General features: G+C 60.1%; 1 protein-coding gene across 1 annotated transcript in view; it reads left to right on the plus strand.

Moving 5' to 3' along the window:
• OTOF (otoferlin) overlaps nt 1-15,851 on the plus strand; it is a 102,918-nt gene extending 87,067 nt beyond the window's left edge. The window contains 20 exon segments of the mRNA XM_021087729.1: nt 257-418; nt 530-692; nt 1,200-1,270; nt 2,912-2,941; nt 3,340-3,357; nt 3,360-3,470; nt 5,932-5,998; nt 6,834-6,970; nt 7,066-7,200; nt 7,552-7,689; nt 7,995-8,122; nt 8,227-8,397; nt 8,968-9,128; nt 9,753-9,895; nt 10,291-10,379; nt 11,631-11,729; nt 11,887-12,128; nt 12,248-12,426; nt 12,566-12,666; nt 14,664-15,851. Of these exon segments, the coding sequence (XP_020943388.1) occupies nt 257-418; nt 530-692; nt 1,200-1,270; nt 2,912-2,941; nt 3,340-3,357; nt 3,360-3,470; nt 5,932-5,998; nt 6,834-6,970; nt 7,066-7,200; nt 7,552-7,689; nt 7,995-8,122; nt 8,227-8,397; nt 8,968-9,128; nt 9,753-9,895; nt 10,291-10,379; nt 11,631-11,729; nt 11,887-12,128; nt 12,248-12,426; nt 12,566-12,666; nt 14,664-14,844 (2,526 nt within the window). The 3' untranslated portion in view covers nt 14,845-15,851.

Raw genomic sequence — 16,186 nt, forward strand, 5'->3', positions numbered from 1 at the left:
CCTGCCCATTGCCTGCCCCTTCTGCACTGGGTCTCCCTGCCACGGTTCAGGACCTTTCCCGGCCCTATCGTCCGCCCCACACCCACCCTCAACCTGCAGCCCCTTCAGGACACCTGCCCCTCTTCGGGTCTCCGGGCCCTCCTGGTGCATGGCCCACCCCCCCAACACACACATCCCCCCACCCCCACCCCCATCCACAGCTAGCGCCCTTGACTGAGGGACTGTCCTCATCCCCCACCTGCCCTGCCCCACACAGGTGCTGTTCTGGGGCCTGCGGGACCTGAAGCGGGTGAACCTGGCCCAGGTGGACCGGCCGCGAGTGGACATCGAGTGTGCAGGGAAGGGGGTGCAGTCGTCCCTGATCCATAATTATAAGAAGAACCCCAACTTCAACACCCTCGTCAAGTGGTTTGAAGTGGTGGGTGCGGGCCTGGGCATGGATGGGCAGAGCTGAGTGCAGCGGGTGCAGCCGGCGTGGCCTGTGCCTCCGCCCCTTCCCTGGGCTCAGACTCCCTGGCCCTGCGCCCAGGACCTCCCCGAGAACGAGCTCCTGCACCCGCCCTTGAACATCCGCGTGGTGGACTGCCGGGCCTTCGGCCGCTACACCCTGGTCGGCTCCCACGCCGTCAGCTCCCTGCGGCGCTTCATCTACCGGCCCCCCGACCGCTCGGCCCCCAACTGGAACACCTCGGGTACGGCCGCACCCCGAGGCCCCCAGAGGGGCTGGGCCCAGGCCAAGTGGCTTCCTCCTCGAGGGTGTCCCCACGTGGGAGTTGGGGAGGAAGGCGGCCCCGGGGCTGCCCAAAGGCTAGAGCCGGAAAGGACCGGCCGTCCTTAGAGGACCGGACGGCAGATCTAAGGAAGCAAAACCGGCCTCCTTGGCCAGTTCTTGGAGAGCCCCAGGCCCTCCGTCCCGGCCTCCACTGTGTCATTTGGCGCATCTCCCCTCCTCACCGGCTCGCCTCCTCCGTCACCTTGTGCCCATTCTTTCTTCTCAGCTGTCCCATGCCTCCCTCTCCCATCAGAAGGCTCCAGAGTCAGCGCCAGGCCTCCGGTCCTCCTGGCCACCCCTGACTCTCCCTGTTTCTCCTGCTCCCTCGCCCCCGTCTGTCTTTCCGTCTGTCCGTCTCTCTATCCAGGCAGGCTCCCCCAGGGCTGCTGCGTGCTGTACAAGGCGGGCCGCCCCTCTCGCCCCGCAGGGGAGGTCGTGGTGAACATGGAGCCAGAGGTGCCCGTCAAGAAGCTGGAGACCATGGTGCAGCTGGACGCGGTAAGGCGCCTGGGGTCCGTCCTGCACTGGCCGTGGTCGTGTAACTGCAGGTGACACCTTCCCAGAGCGGGGCCGCTCCACCCCGAGACAACACATTAAGTCATTCCTCCGGCTTGTGACGGGCCAGGGCTGACCCTGATGGCCTGTGCACACAGCCCCAGCCTAGACGAGACTCAATCCTGCGTGCATGTGTGTGTGTGTGTGTGCAGGTGTACACACGTATACGAACACATGGTGCACAGGCATGAGACCCAGAGAGAGCAGCAACTGCGGGAAGTGTTAGCCTGAGGTTATTTTTATTCCAGCAAACAGCACCAAAGGCAGTGGATTCCTTGTGCAAAAGCCAGTGTTTTTTCCAGAAGGCCCCTGGTTTTCCTTCCCAGCCATTCCCACACAACCCTCCCCCAGCCCGGGGTGGGGCAGGAGTGCTAGGTGGCAACTCCTTCTTCCTCCTGGCTTTGGGACTGGGGCTGCTTGTCTCCCAGAGCGAGGCGGTCACCTGGGTGTTCGGATGCAGAGAGAGTGTCTGCAGGGGAGGGCAGGATGGAGGCCGCCTGGAACGGGCCCTCCCAGAGTCCAGACAGGACAGAGGCGCAGGAAGCGGGCTTTCTCCCCAGCACTGTCTCCAAATCCCAGTCCTGGCCTCGTGCTTCACGCAGCCTGGGGCGTCTCCTAGCTTCTGAGATCTGAGCTGGGGCCGAAAGGATCTTTCTTTCCCCCCTTGATCCTGGTCCCCAAAGAGTCCCAGCCAACCAGCTGAGTTGGCGCGGGCCATGGCTCTCCGAAAGGGGAGCAGCCTGGGCCCGGTGCCTGGCCCGCAGTCCTGGGATGGCACTGCCAGGGTCTCCAGGGATGCACCTGGAGATGCCACATCCCTTCGGCTCCCAGGCTCCCCAGCTCCTCCCTGAGGAGCCTCGTCCTCCTGGGCAGGGAGCGGGGGGGAGACCCCTCATTTCAGGCCATCAGTGAACAAACAGAATGGCACAGACCTGTGCTTTCCTGTCACCCCCAGGCCCTGGGCTCTGGTGGGGCCATTTTCACCAGGCTCCTCTTCAGCTGTCTAATTGTGTGTCTACCTGATGGTGAAGGTGCTTGCCATTCATCTAGCCAACATCACCGCATGTCGTCTCCCACGCGCCCTGTCAGCTTCCCCCCGCCCCCGCAACCCCGACACCGCCTGCCCATTGCAACCATCTGGGGAATTTGCAACTAACCTGGCACCCAGGACCCCCTTGTGGACTCAGTGGATCCCCGCAAATGACCATGTTTAAAAGCCTCCAGTAGGGAGTTCCCTGGTGGCTCAGTGGGTTAAGGACCTGGCATTGTCACTGCTCTGGCCTAGAAGCTTCAGCATGCCGAGGGCATGGCCCAAAAATTAAAAATAAAAAAAAATTAAAATTAAATAAAGCCCCCAGTAATTCCAATATGCAGCCAGGTCTGCAAACCACCACCCTGGAAGATCTGAGGAAACGTCTTCAAGGCAGACCTTCCTCAGACTCAGAACTGGCCTTGGAGCACAAGCACTCCCACTCACACAGGCAGCGTCCTGCGTGAGCTCCCTTTCCTCCACTTTGCCGGGTTGCCTGTCACTTCCGGCCCCAGGGGCTAAGCCTGTCCTCGCCTCCTTGATTCCCTCTGCAGACTTCCGCCGCCGTCGTCAAGGTGGATGTGGTGAGTGTGGAGACCCTCAGGGGGCTCTGGGAAGAGAGGACCCTCCCCTACACAGGCTATCAGGCAGGGGAGCAGCACTGGGGACTGGGTCACCCGCAGCCCCTGACGGTCCCAGCAGCACACCCCTCCAAAGGTCAGAGGGGAACCCCTGGGTGCTAATTCCACTTGGCTGGTGGCTCACGTGGGCAGGTCATGACCCTCTCTGGGCCGTGGCACCCACTTCCACAAAACAAAGCTCTCCCCGTTGGCTTTGGTGGCTCCACAGAACCTTCTGGAGCCCAGGGGTTCCCAGAAGCAGATGGTCAGGAGGGATGGGAGTCTCTGAGATTGCCCAGGGCTCCAAGAATGGCCAGGGCGCAAGGACGTAAGCAGGACTCTGGACCTGGCCAACCCTCCAGGCTGACGAGGAGAAGGAAGGAAGAAGAAGAAGAAAAAGGGCAGCTCCGAAGAGCCAGAGGAGGAGGAGCCGGATGAGAGCATGCTGGACTGGTGGTCCAAGTACTTCGCCTCCATCGATACCATGAAGGAGGTGAGGGCCTGGGCGTGGGGGAGGGGGGCCAAGGAGGGACGAGCTGGGAGAGGAGACCCCAACTCCACATCAGACCCTCCTGTCCAGCTTCCTCCCACCCCCACCAGAGCTGACCCCCCGCCCCCCTCCATCATTATGACCTGGAACAGCCTGTCTCACAGTCTTTTTTTTTAGGGCCACACCCGCAGCATATGGAGGTTCCCAGCTAGGGGTCCAATCGGAGCCGTAGCCGCCAGCCTACGCCAGGCTCACAGCAATGTGGGATCCGAGCCGTGTCTGCGACCTACACCACAGCTCATGGCAACGCCAGATCCTTAACTCACTGAGCGAGGCCAGGGATCAAACCTGCCTCTTCATGGATGCTAGTCACGTTCATTAACAGCTGAGCCATGATGGGAACTCCGTGGCTCCAGTCTTGAAGTTCCAACTCAGGACTCCCCTTTCCCGGTCCACTCTACCTTCCCTGGCTGGGTTTTCTCTGGTCCTCATTCATTTATCCCACAAATATCTCTTGAGTATATGTGGTCAGACACCAACCCGGGTGCTATGGGAGCCAAAAGATGCCAGACCTGCCGTGAGGGTTTACGAGACATGCAAAATGGACGTGCAAGCAGATACAGTGAAGCGTGATAACAGGTGCACTTCAGGGAAGGCGTCACTGAGGAAGTGACCCTTGAGGAAGAGAAGAAGCGTGCTCAGAGGCCGAAAGGGGACAGTGACGTCTCTGTAGCACGTGCACCTCTATCACGATGTTACATTTAGTCCTATTGCATTTTACATGCCTCGCTCACTGTGGCTGTGAAATATTCTTCCCCTGTTGCTGTTCACGTGGGTTCTGTGGCTGAGCCAGACTGCAAGTTCCAGAAAGCTCATTTCTCCCCTTCTCGTATGTCTCTTCTCCACACTGCTGTCCTGGCCCAGAGCACTCCCCGACTCCCCAGCTGACCTAGAGGGACGTGTGTCTGTGTTTGTGTTTCCTCAACAGCCTGATCCAGCCACACTCTCTCCCAGGCCCTTTCTGTGGCCCAAGTTGTGTGTGCCGTTTACCGTCCATATTAGTCAGAGCACAGGCTAAGCTACTCTGGCAAGTTAGATGGGTGTGAACACGAAGGCTGGCCTGGTGCTTCAGCGGTGTCAGGGACCAAGATCTTGCCATCTTGTTCCTCGTATCTATACAGTTAGGACGTGGCTTGCTGTCATGTTCTAATACCAGGGCATGGGAACTTTTAAAGAGAAGAGGAGTTCCCGCTGTGGCACAGCAAAATGAATCCGACTAGTATCAATGAGGATGCAGGTCTTATCCCTGGTCTCGCTCAGTGGGTTAAGGATCCGGCATTGCCGTGAGCTGTGGTGTAGGTCACAGATGCAGCTCAGATCCTGCATTGCTGTGGCTGTGGTGTAGACCAGCAGCTGCAGCTCTGATTTGACCCCTAGCCTGGGAACCTCCATATGCCGCTGGTGCAGCCCCCAAATAAAAAATAATAATAACAAAGAGAAGAAGAAGGCATGCTCCTTCCTTTTAGGGGCCCAAGCTAGAAGCTGCACCAATCATTTCCTCTCACGTCGATGAGAATCTAGTCCCATGGCCACACGTAGCTGAAAGGGGGCTGGGAGATTTAATCTTTAGCTAAGTGGCTGTTGGCCTAGAAAAACTTTCAGAGTGTAGGAGAGCAGATCACTAGGGGACACCTGGTAGTATCTTCTCCAACCAGCATCTCCTGGATTCCAGCTGGCCGGGCTGGAGAGCCAAGAGGCTGCCTGTTGTCTCCTGGAGTCTATTCCTCTAATTTGTTCAATCTCCCCCATGTGGCAGTGTTACCTTGGCTGAACCAGGTAATTTAGTATACAGTGTGCACTGATTAAAGAAAATACGTTTTCTTATTGTTATACTTTTATCCATTAAAAATAGTAACACCATTAAGCAGCAACGTTCAAGAGCGCCTATTTTTCAAGATACGCAGGGTAAAGTATCATAAACCCCTAAGTACAGATAAGTCGTATTGCACACGTCCTAAACTTTTTCTAACCCACTTAAGCAGAGCACACGATGGGTTTGCAACCCAGGGAGAAAGAGTTTCTGTTTCTCAGCATTTTAGACTAGTCTGAGGAGTTCCTGCCGTGGCGCAGTGGAACGAATCCAACTAGGAACCATGAGGTTGAGGGTTTGATCCCTGGCCTTGCTCAGTGGGTTAAGGATCTGGTGTTGCCGTGAGCTGTGGTGTAGGTGGCAGACACGGCTCAGATCTGACGTTACTGTGGCTCTGTCATAGGCTGGTGGCTACAGCTGCGATTCCACCCCTAGCCTGGGAACCTCCATATGCTGCAGGAAGCGGCCCTAGAAAAAGGAAAAAAGACAAAAAAAAAAAAAAAAAAAAAGACTAGCCTGAGACCACAGGGTGGAGTCAACAGGCCCCTCCCCAGGAAACCCACCTTTTCCCCACCCCACCTCATCTTTCCCCAGCAACTTCGACAGAGAGAGGCCTCAGGAATTGACTTGGAGGAGAAGGAGGAGATGGACAACACTGAGGGTGAGGCCTGGAGCCCTGGATCTCTGCCGCCCCCCAATACCCCCCCCCGATGTGTAGCTCCCCTTCCTGTCACACCAGCTGCTTCTTTTTCCCCTTCGTGGGTCCCCACGGCTGCCACAGCCAAGCACAGGTACCATCGGGCGCCCCTGGGCACTGGGGAGCAGGCCGAGGCCTTATCTAGAGTGGTTTTACTTGGACCTGTTCAGCAACCACAGTAATGGACAGACATTTACAGCTACAGATTATCAGGGCTGGAAGGGACCTCCGAGCTCATTGCATCCAGCACTGTCTAGACCTTTCCTGTGGAACATTATTAATGGGTATTTTGAAAGGAAAAGAGGGTTCTGGGGTCCAGGGGGCTAAACAGATCCCTTGGTGCAGGACTTCTCAGTGCCTTTAGTATAAAAATACTATTACAGGTCTCTCAAAGGAAGACACAGAATATTTCCCCAACCTTATATATTCTCATACATGTTCTTTTAAAGCATTCCAAGGATACCTACAGCTGGCATGCCACTGAATGCCACTGGGGAAATGCTGATATAGAGCAATCCTCTTAATGTTAAAGATTGGTAAACTGAGGACAGAGTTGGCACCAGACCCAAGCGCCTTCCCTGCCCCTCTGTCAAAGGGCACACACCAGGCTTTGCACGTTCCCAGCACACGGGTGCCCTGCTCCCGAGGAGGGCAGGCATGCCAGGCAGCACTGCCTGCATGTTACACAGAGGAGCACACGGACACCTGCAAAGCGAAGTCAGCAAAGTGGCGGGGCTGGGTCTCCAACCCAGGCCTTCCTGCTCAGATCATTTCTGCCGCCTTGTCTGTTTCCGGCCAGCCCTGAAGGGGCCCATGAAGGGCAAGGAGAAGGCAAGGGCTGCAAAGGAGGAGAAGAAGAAGAGAACCCAGATCCCGGGCCCCAGCCAGGCGTCTGAGGTCCCCGAGAAGAAGAAGCCGAAGATTGATGAGCTCAAGGTGAGGCTCTGGGAGCCGACCCCATGGAGTCACACCTGGGGCAAAGCAGAGGCAGCGGACCGGCCTCGCCCCCCTGACGGTCCCGCCCGGCTCAGGTGTACCCCAAGGAGCTGGAGGCAGAGTTTGACAACTTTGAGGATTGGCTGCACACTTTCAACCTGCTGCGGGGCAAGACGGGGGATGACGAGGACGGCTCGACCGAGGAGGAGCGCATCGTGGGCCGGTTCAAGGTCAGGCAGGGCCCGAAAGTCGCAGGCCCTGAGTCCTGACCACCACCCCCAACTCCTCCTCCCACCCCCAGCCAGTGGGACTGTCAGTTGTCCCGGTGGGTAAAAAGTATGAAAATACTCGCAGTGCTTGATAAAGAGCACCCGCACCGAACCCAGCCTCCACTCCACCCGCTGCGGAGCTGCCTCGCTGGCCACTCCCTCCAGAACCCCTGACTCCCCGTGACCCAGCAACTAAAGGGTTAAGGGCCACCACAGCAGGAGGCAGCCCCTCGGTGCTCTTGGCCATTTTGAAAGCCATCCCTGCCTGTGCCTCCGGGAGTCTGCACCCTGACCCACGCTTGCCTCGCCCAGGGCTCCCTCTGCGTGTACAAAGTCCCCCTCCCAGAGGACGTGTCCCGCGAAGCCGGCTACGACCCCACCTATGGCATGTTCCAGGGCATCCCCAGCAATGACCCCATCAACGTGCTGGTCCGGGTCTATGTGGTCCGGGTGAGAGTCCCCTTGCATCCCCTCCCCCCAGGCTCCCCGTCCTCCTGCCAAGGAGGGGCCGAAGCAGCTACAAAATGAGAGGCTCCAACTGGAAGGCACTGGGGAGGGCAGTGGGTCTCGTGGCGTCCTTTATAGAGGAGGGTGCAAAGAACCAGAGAGGGTCAGCCAGGGGCCCAGGGTCACACAGGAGGTCTCTGGCCCAGAGCACCTGTTGATCGCTGTCACGGGACCATGAGGGAGAGGCACAGGAGCACTGGAGGAGGAGGGTGCGGTGACTCTGCTCAGGAGCACCCCTCCCGTCCCAGGCCACAGACCTGCACCCCGCCGACATCAATGGCAAAGCTGACCCCTACATCGCCATCCGGCTGGGCAAGACTGACATCCGGGACAAGGAGAACTACATCTCCAAGCAGCTCAACCCCGTCTTTGGGAAGTAAGGCGTCTTGGCACCCCCCCCCCCCCACTTCCCCCGCCCAGCCCTCCTCCCACCCTCCCCAGTCCCCTGCCCCAAGGCTTCACCCAACCCCATCCCACCAGGTCCTTTGACATCGAGGCTTCCTTCCCCATGGAGTCCATGCTGACGGTGGCCGTGTATGACTGGGATCTCGTAGGCACGGACGACCTCATTGGGGAAACCAAGATCGACCTGGAGAACCGCTTCTACAGCAAGCACCGCGCCACCTGCGGCATCGCCCAGACCTACTCCATGTGCGTGGGGCGGGGCGGGGCGCGGAAACAAGTTTTGGACTGGCTCCAAAAATAAGATTCAGATCGTGCAATTTGGGAAGGTTGGCATAGGCTCTGGGCTCAGCCTTCAGGAGAGAGCCGGGGGACTCCAGGGCAGAGGAGGCAGGATGGGGAGTGACGGGGCTGGGAGGAGAGGCAGCACAGCGCGCTGAGAAGTCTGCTAGCGGTCTGGCTGGCCTGTGCCACTGCCAGGCTGTGTGCCCTGGTCGAGCCCCTTCGCCTCTCTGATTATCAGTTTCCTCGGAGTCTTTGAAGTTCCGGAGGAGGGGGATGGTGCGGGCTGCACCGCGGGAGACTGGATGCTCATCCTTGGGTCACGGAGCCTATGGGGCTGAGCCCAGGTCTGGAGGGATCGGCGTCCAGCAGCTCCAGCTGAGCTCAGCATCTCAGCTGAGCCTGGAGCACAGGGCCGGGTCACTGGCTGACTCGGGGCAACAGCCGACTTAGGAGCACTGGCCAGAAGCGTTTGCCAGGTGAGACTGGTCTGGCCACACCCCGAGCTCCACTAAGCCCGCGTGTCTCCTCCCGCAGACATGGCTACAATATCTGGAGGGACCCCGTGAAGCCCAGCCAGATCCTGACCCGCCTCTGCAAGGAGGGCAAAGTGGACGGCCCCCACTTCGGGCCCCCCGGGAGAGTGAAGGTGTCTAACCGCGTCTTCACTGGGCCCTCGGAGATCGAGGATGAGAATGGTGAGGGGATGCACCTCACGCAGCCACAGGGGTGTCAGAGGGCAAAGCGGGACCCACACTTCCTTGTGGCGGGACTGACCCTCTGCTCATCCCCCAGCGTCCCCCCCAGCCTCCGCCCTTCCTCCCCATCCCACACAGTGCTTGCCCCCTTACTCCCTTCTCTCAGCATCCCTGTGGGGGAGGGAGATTCTCCCCATTCTGCAGATGAGGACATCGAGGCCCAAAGGGTTGCAGTGACTCGCCCAAGGTCACACAGCTCTTGCAAGGCAGCATGAGGGCCTGGACCCAGGTCCGTCTGGCTCTCGCCACCCTTTACCCTGTGGCACTTCCAGAGAATCAGGAGGGGTCTCTGCTGGGAGAGGATGTCCCTCAAGGTACTGGGACAGGATGTGGGCTCTTCTCCCTGACCTCACAGCCCAGCAGGATTCTCTGGCCAAGTTCCCCCAGGCAGAGGAAGCCCAAGGACACAGACCTCGCTGGCCCAGGAGGCAGCTGAGAGCTTGGGCAAGCCACCTCTCCCTCTGTGCCAGTTTCCCCAGCAGTAAACTGGAGATGGGGCCTCTCGGGGCCCCTGGGTCCCTGGCCCAGCACAAATCTCTTGTTCTGACCCACCGGCACCCACAGGTCAGAGGAAGCCCACGGAAGAGCACGTAGCGCTGTTGGCCTTGAGGCACTGGGAGGACATTCCCCGCGTGGGCTGCCGCCTGGTCCCCGAACACGTGGAGACGCGGCCGCTGCTCAACCCTGACAAGCCGGGCATCGAGCAGGTGACTCTCCTGGCTGGGATCTGAGGTTCTCTGGTATCTGGGATCAGGGGATCCCGGCCCAGGTCCATAAAAAAAGCAGATCCTCATGCCAGGCACTGTGTTCCCCAAAGAAGCCCCCCCCCACACACACACACACTATGGTCCTTCAGCCGAACTTCCGGGTCTCCTATCATGGCTTTGAGTGAGAATTACATCAGCTCAGGTGGAGACCTAGGGTGTCTCCCTCAGAAGCTGCAATTGTCTATTGGTGACATCATAGGACTTGCTGGCGTCCAAGGATGAAAACTGATGAAATGGGTCCTGACAGAACAAAGGTTGGGAGGGAGGGGAGAGGTGGCGGCGCTGAGCAGAGGGGGCATTGTTGGTGAGCAGATCTGCCGTGTCCCCCTCCTTAGGGCCGCCTGGAGCTGTGGGTGGATATGTTTCCCATGGACATGCCGGCCCCCGGGACGCCTCTGGACATCTCCCCCCGGAAGCCCAAGAAGTGAGCTGCTCAGGCCGAGCACCCCCCCCCCATGGCATCCTTCCTAAGGGGGCTCCAGGTCCCCTTTGTCAGTCTCATGAGGCCTTGTAGGGGGGACAGAGCAACCCATCCAGGGCTGCGGGGTCTGCCCTGGCAGGTCCCGCTCACTGGGCAGTGAGGGCAGAGCACACACACCTTCCCGAGGACTTTGTCCTCACGGGTCCACGCCCCCCACACCCCACAAGACACCGCCAGGTGCCTCCCCTGCTCCCTGACCCACTCCCTCCCCACTCTGGGCTGCCACTCAGCTCTGCCAGGTTTTATTGAAAGCCTCTGCTGATGCTCTGCCGGGGTGAGAGCCCAGAATAGGCGCGGGCTGGTAGAGTGGATTAGGAACCACGCCACCTGCCTCTCCCAGTTGACCCTGGCCAGGTCACTTGGTCTCCCTGGTTCTGTTTTCCCATCTGTGCAGTGGCAGGATTAAGTCACTGCCAGCCCTGGCCTCAGTGCTTGCCATCAGGGCCAGCTGCTTGGGCCTATGACGTTGCACGGGGCATCTTTCCAGACAGCAATCTTAAAATTCTTAATAATTTTTTTTTTTAACAAAGGGTCTAACATTTTGCATTTTGCACTGGGTGCCTGCAAATTCGATTGCCCTTTCCGTCTGGAGTAGCCTCTAGGTGGGACCCCGAGGGTGCAGTTCCAGGGACCACCACCAGGGGACACCCCAACCTGTTGCGACCCCAGGACTTCGAGTCCAGGGCATGACTCATGGAGCCACAGTCAATTTTTAGTGGTTGGTTCCACCTCACTCCTAAGGATTGCAGTGTAACCACCTCATTTATGATGACAATTACACTTCAAGGGGGAAAATCCCTGTAGGGACAAGGATGGAGAGGAAAGCAGAGTCCACGGCGGTCCCCTGCCAGCAGCCGGGCTTAAAGGTCAACTGTTAGAATGGGAGTGGGGCTTCCGGCCTCTGGAGATAGGCCCTCTCCAAGCCCCACATCAGCCACCCCCCAGCAGCCGGCCCTCGTCCCTCCCTGGGCAGCCTCTCTGAGGCCCGAGTTAGCCTCCCTGCCCAGGCGTGTGCTCTGGGTCCCGGCCTTCCAGCCAAACTGCACCCCTGCCCCAGACGCCAACCCAGGGCTCTCCTCACAACAGCCCTGCTGGCTGGGTGACCGTCTTCCCCCCCCCGCTACTCCCCCAAGACCCTGGGGTCACCCCCACCCCCGGCTGCTCATCAGCCTCTCTCCCCCCACCCCCCGCCAGGTACGAGCTGCGGGTCATCGTGTGGAACACGGATGAGGTGGTCCTGGAAGACGACGACTTCTTCACCGGGGAGAAGTCCAGCGACATTTTTGTGCGGGGGTGGGTGAGAGGTCCCCTGGCTGGGAAGGGGCCGAGCTGGGAGGCAGGGAGGAGGGAGGGGCCGAGGGAGCCGTGGGTGGAAGAGGTCACCCCCTCCCCCGGCTCCCCCCACCCACCCCCGAACGGCCCGGGGTCTGGAGCAGGGGATGCCGCGCAGGTGGCTGAAGGGCCAGCAGGAGGACAAGCAGGACACGGACGTCCACTACCACTCCCTGACGGGCGAGGGCAACTTCAACTGGCGCTACCTGTTCCCCTTCGACTACCTGGCTGCCGAGGAAAAGATCGTCATCTCCAGGAAGGAGTCCATGTTCTCCTGGGACGAGACCCAGTACAAGATCCCCGCGCGGCTCACCCTGCAGATCTGGGACGCCGACCACTTCTCCGCCGACGACTTCCTGGGTGCGGGGCTGGGACCCGGGGACAGGGGCAGGGGGGGCAGGGGCTGGGGGAGCCCCCCCCCCAGGTCGGGGACGGCTCGATGGGACCAGCTGGCAGAGCTGACGCTGAGGTTGCCGCAGGAGCCATCGAGCTGGACCTGAACCGGTTCCCGCGGGGCGCCAAGACGGCCAAGCAGTGCACCATGGAGATGGCGACGGGGGACGTGGACGTGCCCCTGGTCTCCATCTTCAAGCAGAAGCGCGTCAAAGGCTGGTGGCCCCTCCTGGCCCGCAATGAGAATGACGAGTTTGAGCTCACGGTGGGCACACTGCTCAGCAGGGGGGGGGGCAGGGCTGGGTCGGGGGCGCTGGGCGGGGGGGCGCTGAAGGCCTGGTACCTGGCTGGCCTGGGCCCGGCACCAGGCCTGGGCCCTGGGGCCATCCTGTTCCTCTCTGCAGGGCAAGGTGGAGGCCGAGTTGCATCTACTCACTGCTGAGGAAGCGGAGAAGAATCCAGTAGGCCTGGCCCGCAATGAACCTGACCCCCTGGAGAAACCCAAGTAAGTGCCCCCCCCCCACCCCGGCCAGGCCCCTGCCTCGCGGGTCCCCAGGAAGGAGATGCCAGAACCTTCTGGTCTTCTTGCCCCCACTCTGGAGGCACCTCTCCCTGTCTGTCCCTTCCTAGGTCACAGCTCACTGCAGGGGAGCCTCCTCCCGCTTCCCTTCCCCCAGGCCCCCCCCGCCTCCCTCTGAACCGCGGCCCGGCCCAGCCGCTGGGCAGCAGCTCCTCTCCCAGGGAGGCTCCCGCTGAGTTAAATACTCTTCCCAGTCTTTGCCAGAGGCAAACAGCTGCAACGGTAGCCTCTGGGGCCCCAGGCAGCCCTGCTGGCTGGGGGGTGCCTCGAACTATGCACTCAGTCGAGGCTCAGCCCCCATCTCGAGCCCCTGGCCACGCCCCGCCCTCATCCCCTGTGTCCTTTCTCCGTGCTCCCTCCGCTCCTCTTGCTGCTCCAGCCGGCCCGACACAAGCTTCATCTGGTTCTTGAACCCTCTCAAGTCTGCCCACTACTTCTTGTGGCACACGTACCGCTGGCTGCTCCTCAAACTGCTGCTGCTCGCGCTGCTGCTCCTCCTCCTCGCCCTTTTCCTCTACTCTGTGCCTGGCTACCTGGTCAAGAAGATTCTTGGGGCCTGAGCCTGGCATCCTCCTGGGTCTGGTATTCCCCACTTCCTCCTGGACCTGGGTCTTATGAGCTGGGCAGCATGTGGCACACACACACACACACACACACACACACACATGCATGCACAGAAGGGCACACATAAGGACTCAGATGGCAACTTTCAAGTTTTCAAACAGTATCATTGACTTGGAACTGCAAATGACGCCATTGCATGTTGACATATTAGGCCAGAGAGGAGAAGTGACTTGCCCCAGGTCACCTAGCAAATCAGGGTAGAGCGAGGAGTCAGCCTCGTCTCCAAGTCACCAATCCATGACTCAATCCAATCCCTCACTCTACACCACCTCCTCTCTGGGCGACAGCCTGGACAGACGCTAACCCAGCTCCGCTGGCAGAAGGAAGTTGAGCTGTGGACAGAAAGGGGGATCAGCCAGCAAGCCCCCAATAGCTCAGAACATTTCCTCCTCCCGGCCCTGAGCCCTTTCCTGCCCTGCGGGACATTGAGTGGCTCCAGCCCATTCAAACGTCTTCGTAACCAGCTCGCTCGGTGCCAGGCACGGGGCTGAGAGCTGCACGTGCACGTTCTCGTGTCCCCCTTTCAGCAGCCCCGGAGGTGGGGTCTACTCTGAACCCCGTGATACAGGCAGGAAACAAGCTCGACGAAGGGGCTGACTCGCCTGTGCCAAGCCGCTCTGGAGGGTGTGGCCCAGGTCCTTTAGGAGCTGCGGGGGCAGGACTTTGAAGAAGCACATTCAATATTTGGATCTTCTCTCTTGACATTTTATAGACTCTATTGTTTTGTAACACAGTCCACAGAATGGCAGCCCAACGAGCAGGGCACGGCTAGGAGGCCCTGCCAACGTAGAACAGTGACTCCGCCCCGACGGTGGGCAGGGCGAGGGTGGCATGCGCCCCACGGGGGCTCCTCATGCCCCTGGCAGGACCTAGTGGGGACAGAAGCACAAGGAGGAGAGGTTGGGAGGCACCCCTCTCACTGAGGCCTTGGAGCGGCACGGGGCCCATTCAATGAACTGCTCCATGGGGGAGCCTCTGATAATTAGAAAGGCCTGCAGCCAGCGGCCACCTCTTCACGCACTGACCTGCCATCACGGCAAGTGTGTGGGTCAGGGACGGCTGCCCAGCCGCCAGAGACACCGTCCAGGTCTCTGGAGGAGAAGGGGCCCTGCAGGGTCCCGCAGCGAGGACAGGGGATGTAGGCAGCAAAGCTGGCGCCCAGAGAGGGGCTCAAACCCTCGCTGCAGCCCTCAGTACTCTGGGGACTGGGGCCATGAGGTGTCCCTCTTGGGGTCTAGAAGGGCAGAGAGGGTGCCTTGGAGATGCCACCACCTGACCCCGGCTCTCCCCTCCCCCAGCCGGCCTGACACCGCCTTCGTCTGGTTCCTCAACCCCCTCAAGTCCATCAAGTACCTCATCTGCACGCGGTACAAGTGGCTGATCATCAAGATCGTGCTGGCGCTGCTGGGGCTGCTGATGCTGGCCCTCTTCCTCTACAGCCTCCCCGGCTACATGGTCAAGAAGCTCCTAGGGGCGTGAGGCCCCCTGCGGCGCCCCTCCTGGGCCTGCACCTTTCCTCCTCCTCTGGCCTGGAGGCCTCGGTCCCAGGGCCCTTCATCCTGCTGGCTGGGCTGGTGATGCACAGCCCCCCCCCCACCCGCCTGTCCTCAGCACCCCAAGCCTGCTGCTGGCTCCGTCCTGCGCCTCTGGTCCTGGGCAGTGTGGGAAGGGGTGGGGGGCCTGCCCCGCTTGCTGAGGCTCCAGAGGAATCCACCCCAAACCCTCCCAGGGCCTTCCAGGTGAGCACTGAAGCTTTAATGATAACTGAAAATCCAGAATTGCATCATGGGCCAGTGCCCAAGCTTTAGTGGCTCAGTGGTTAACGAATCCAACTAGGAACCATGAGGTCGTGGGTTCCATCCCTGGCCTCACTCAGTGGGTTAAGGATCTGACATTGCCGTGAGCTGTGGTGTAGGTCGCAAACACGGCTCGGATCCCATGTTGCTGTGGCTGTGGTATAGGCCGGTGGCTACAGCTTTGATTAGACACCTAGCCTGGGAACCTCCATATGCTGCGGGTATGGCCCTCAAAAGACAAAAAAAAAAAAAAAAAAAAGAACGAGCAAGAAGCAGCCTCCTCCCATCCCCCAGACATAATCTTTCAAGGGCAGCTGACACCAGATAGCTTGGTTCTGTGGAAGTGGGCCAGATCCTTCCACCAGTCCTGGGGGGTGGCCAGCCGGCTCCCCGGGCTCCTCTGCTCTGCCCAGGCAGCCACTGAGTGCACAAGCCCAGTCCCTGCCCAGCCTGTGGGTGTCTGTCACTTCCCAGAGCTTCCTCAGCCCAGGCTCCCAGAGGACCAGTGAGCCTGAACACTAATGGGCCCCACACCCGCCTCACCCCTGCAGGCCCGCCTTCCAGCCCTCAGGGGGCTGCCTGGAGTTTGCACTCCAAGTGCTGCCCCCTGCCGGCATGAGCTGGGTTTCTCTTGGCTGTTTCTCCTTTGTTGAGTGGTGATGTTTCTCTTAATAAAAGAAATCAAACACTGAGCCGACGAGTCTGCAGTTGATCAAGTGGGGGGACTGGTGTGGGGGCGCAGGGTCAGCTGGTAAACTCAGGACGGGCGCCTAACCCTGTGGGGGGCCTTGTGGCCCAGGGTTCAAGGTGGGCCTAAGGTACAGGATGGCCTGCCCAGGCTGCCCACAGGAGGAACCTCACCGTACTGCCCAGGGGGCACAGCAGGGTGGAACCAGCGGGCCCCAAAGCTCGCCCAAAGTCCTGCAGGCCCAAGGACTGTCTGCAGGCATGAGACCTCAAAATGGCCCCAGGGCTCCAGCCGCCACCCACAGACACCAAATGCTCCCCAAAGCAAGAGGTGAGCC

This window comes from Sus scrofa, chromosome 3, assembly GCF_000003025.6.
Source record: "Sus scrofa isolate TJ Tabasco breed Duroc chromosome 3, Sscrofa11.1, whole genome shotgun sequence".
Lineage (NCBI taxonomy): Eukaryota > Metazoa > Chordata > Mammalia > Artiodactyla > Suidae > Sus > Sus scrofa.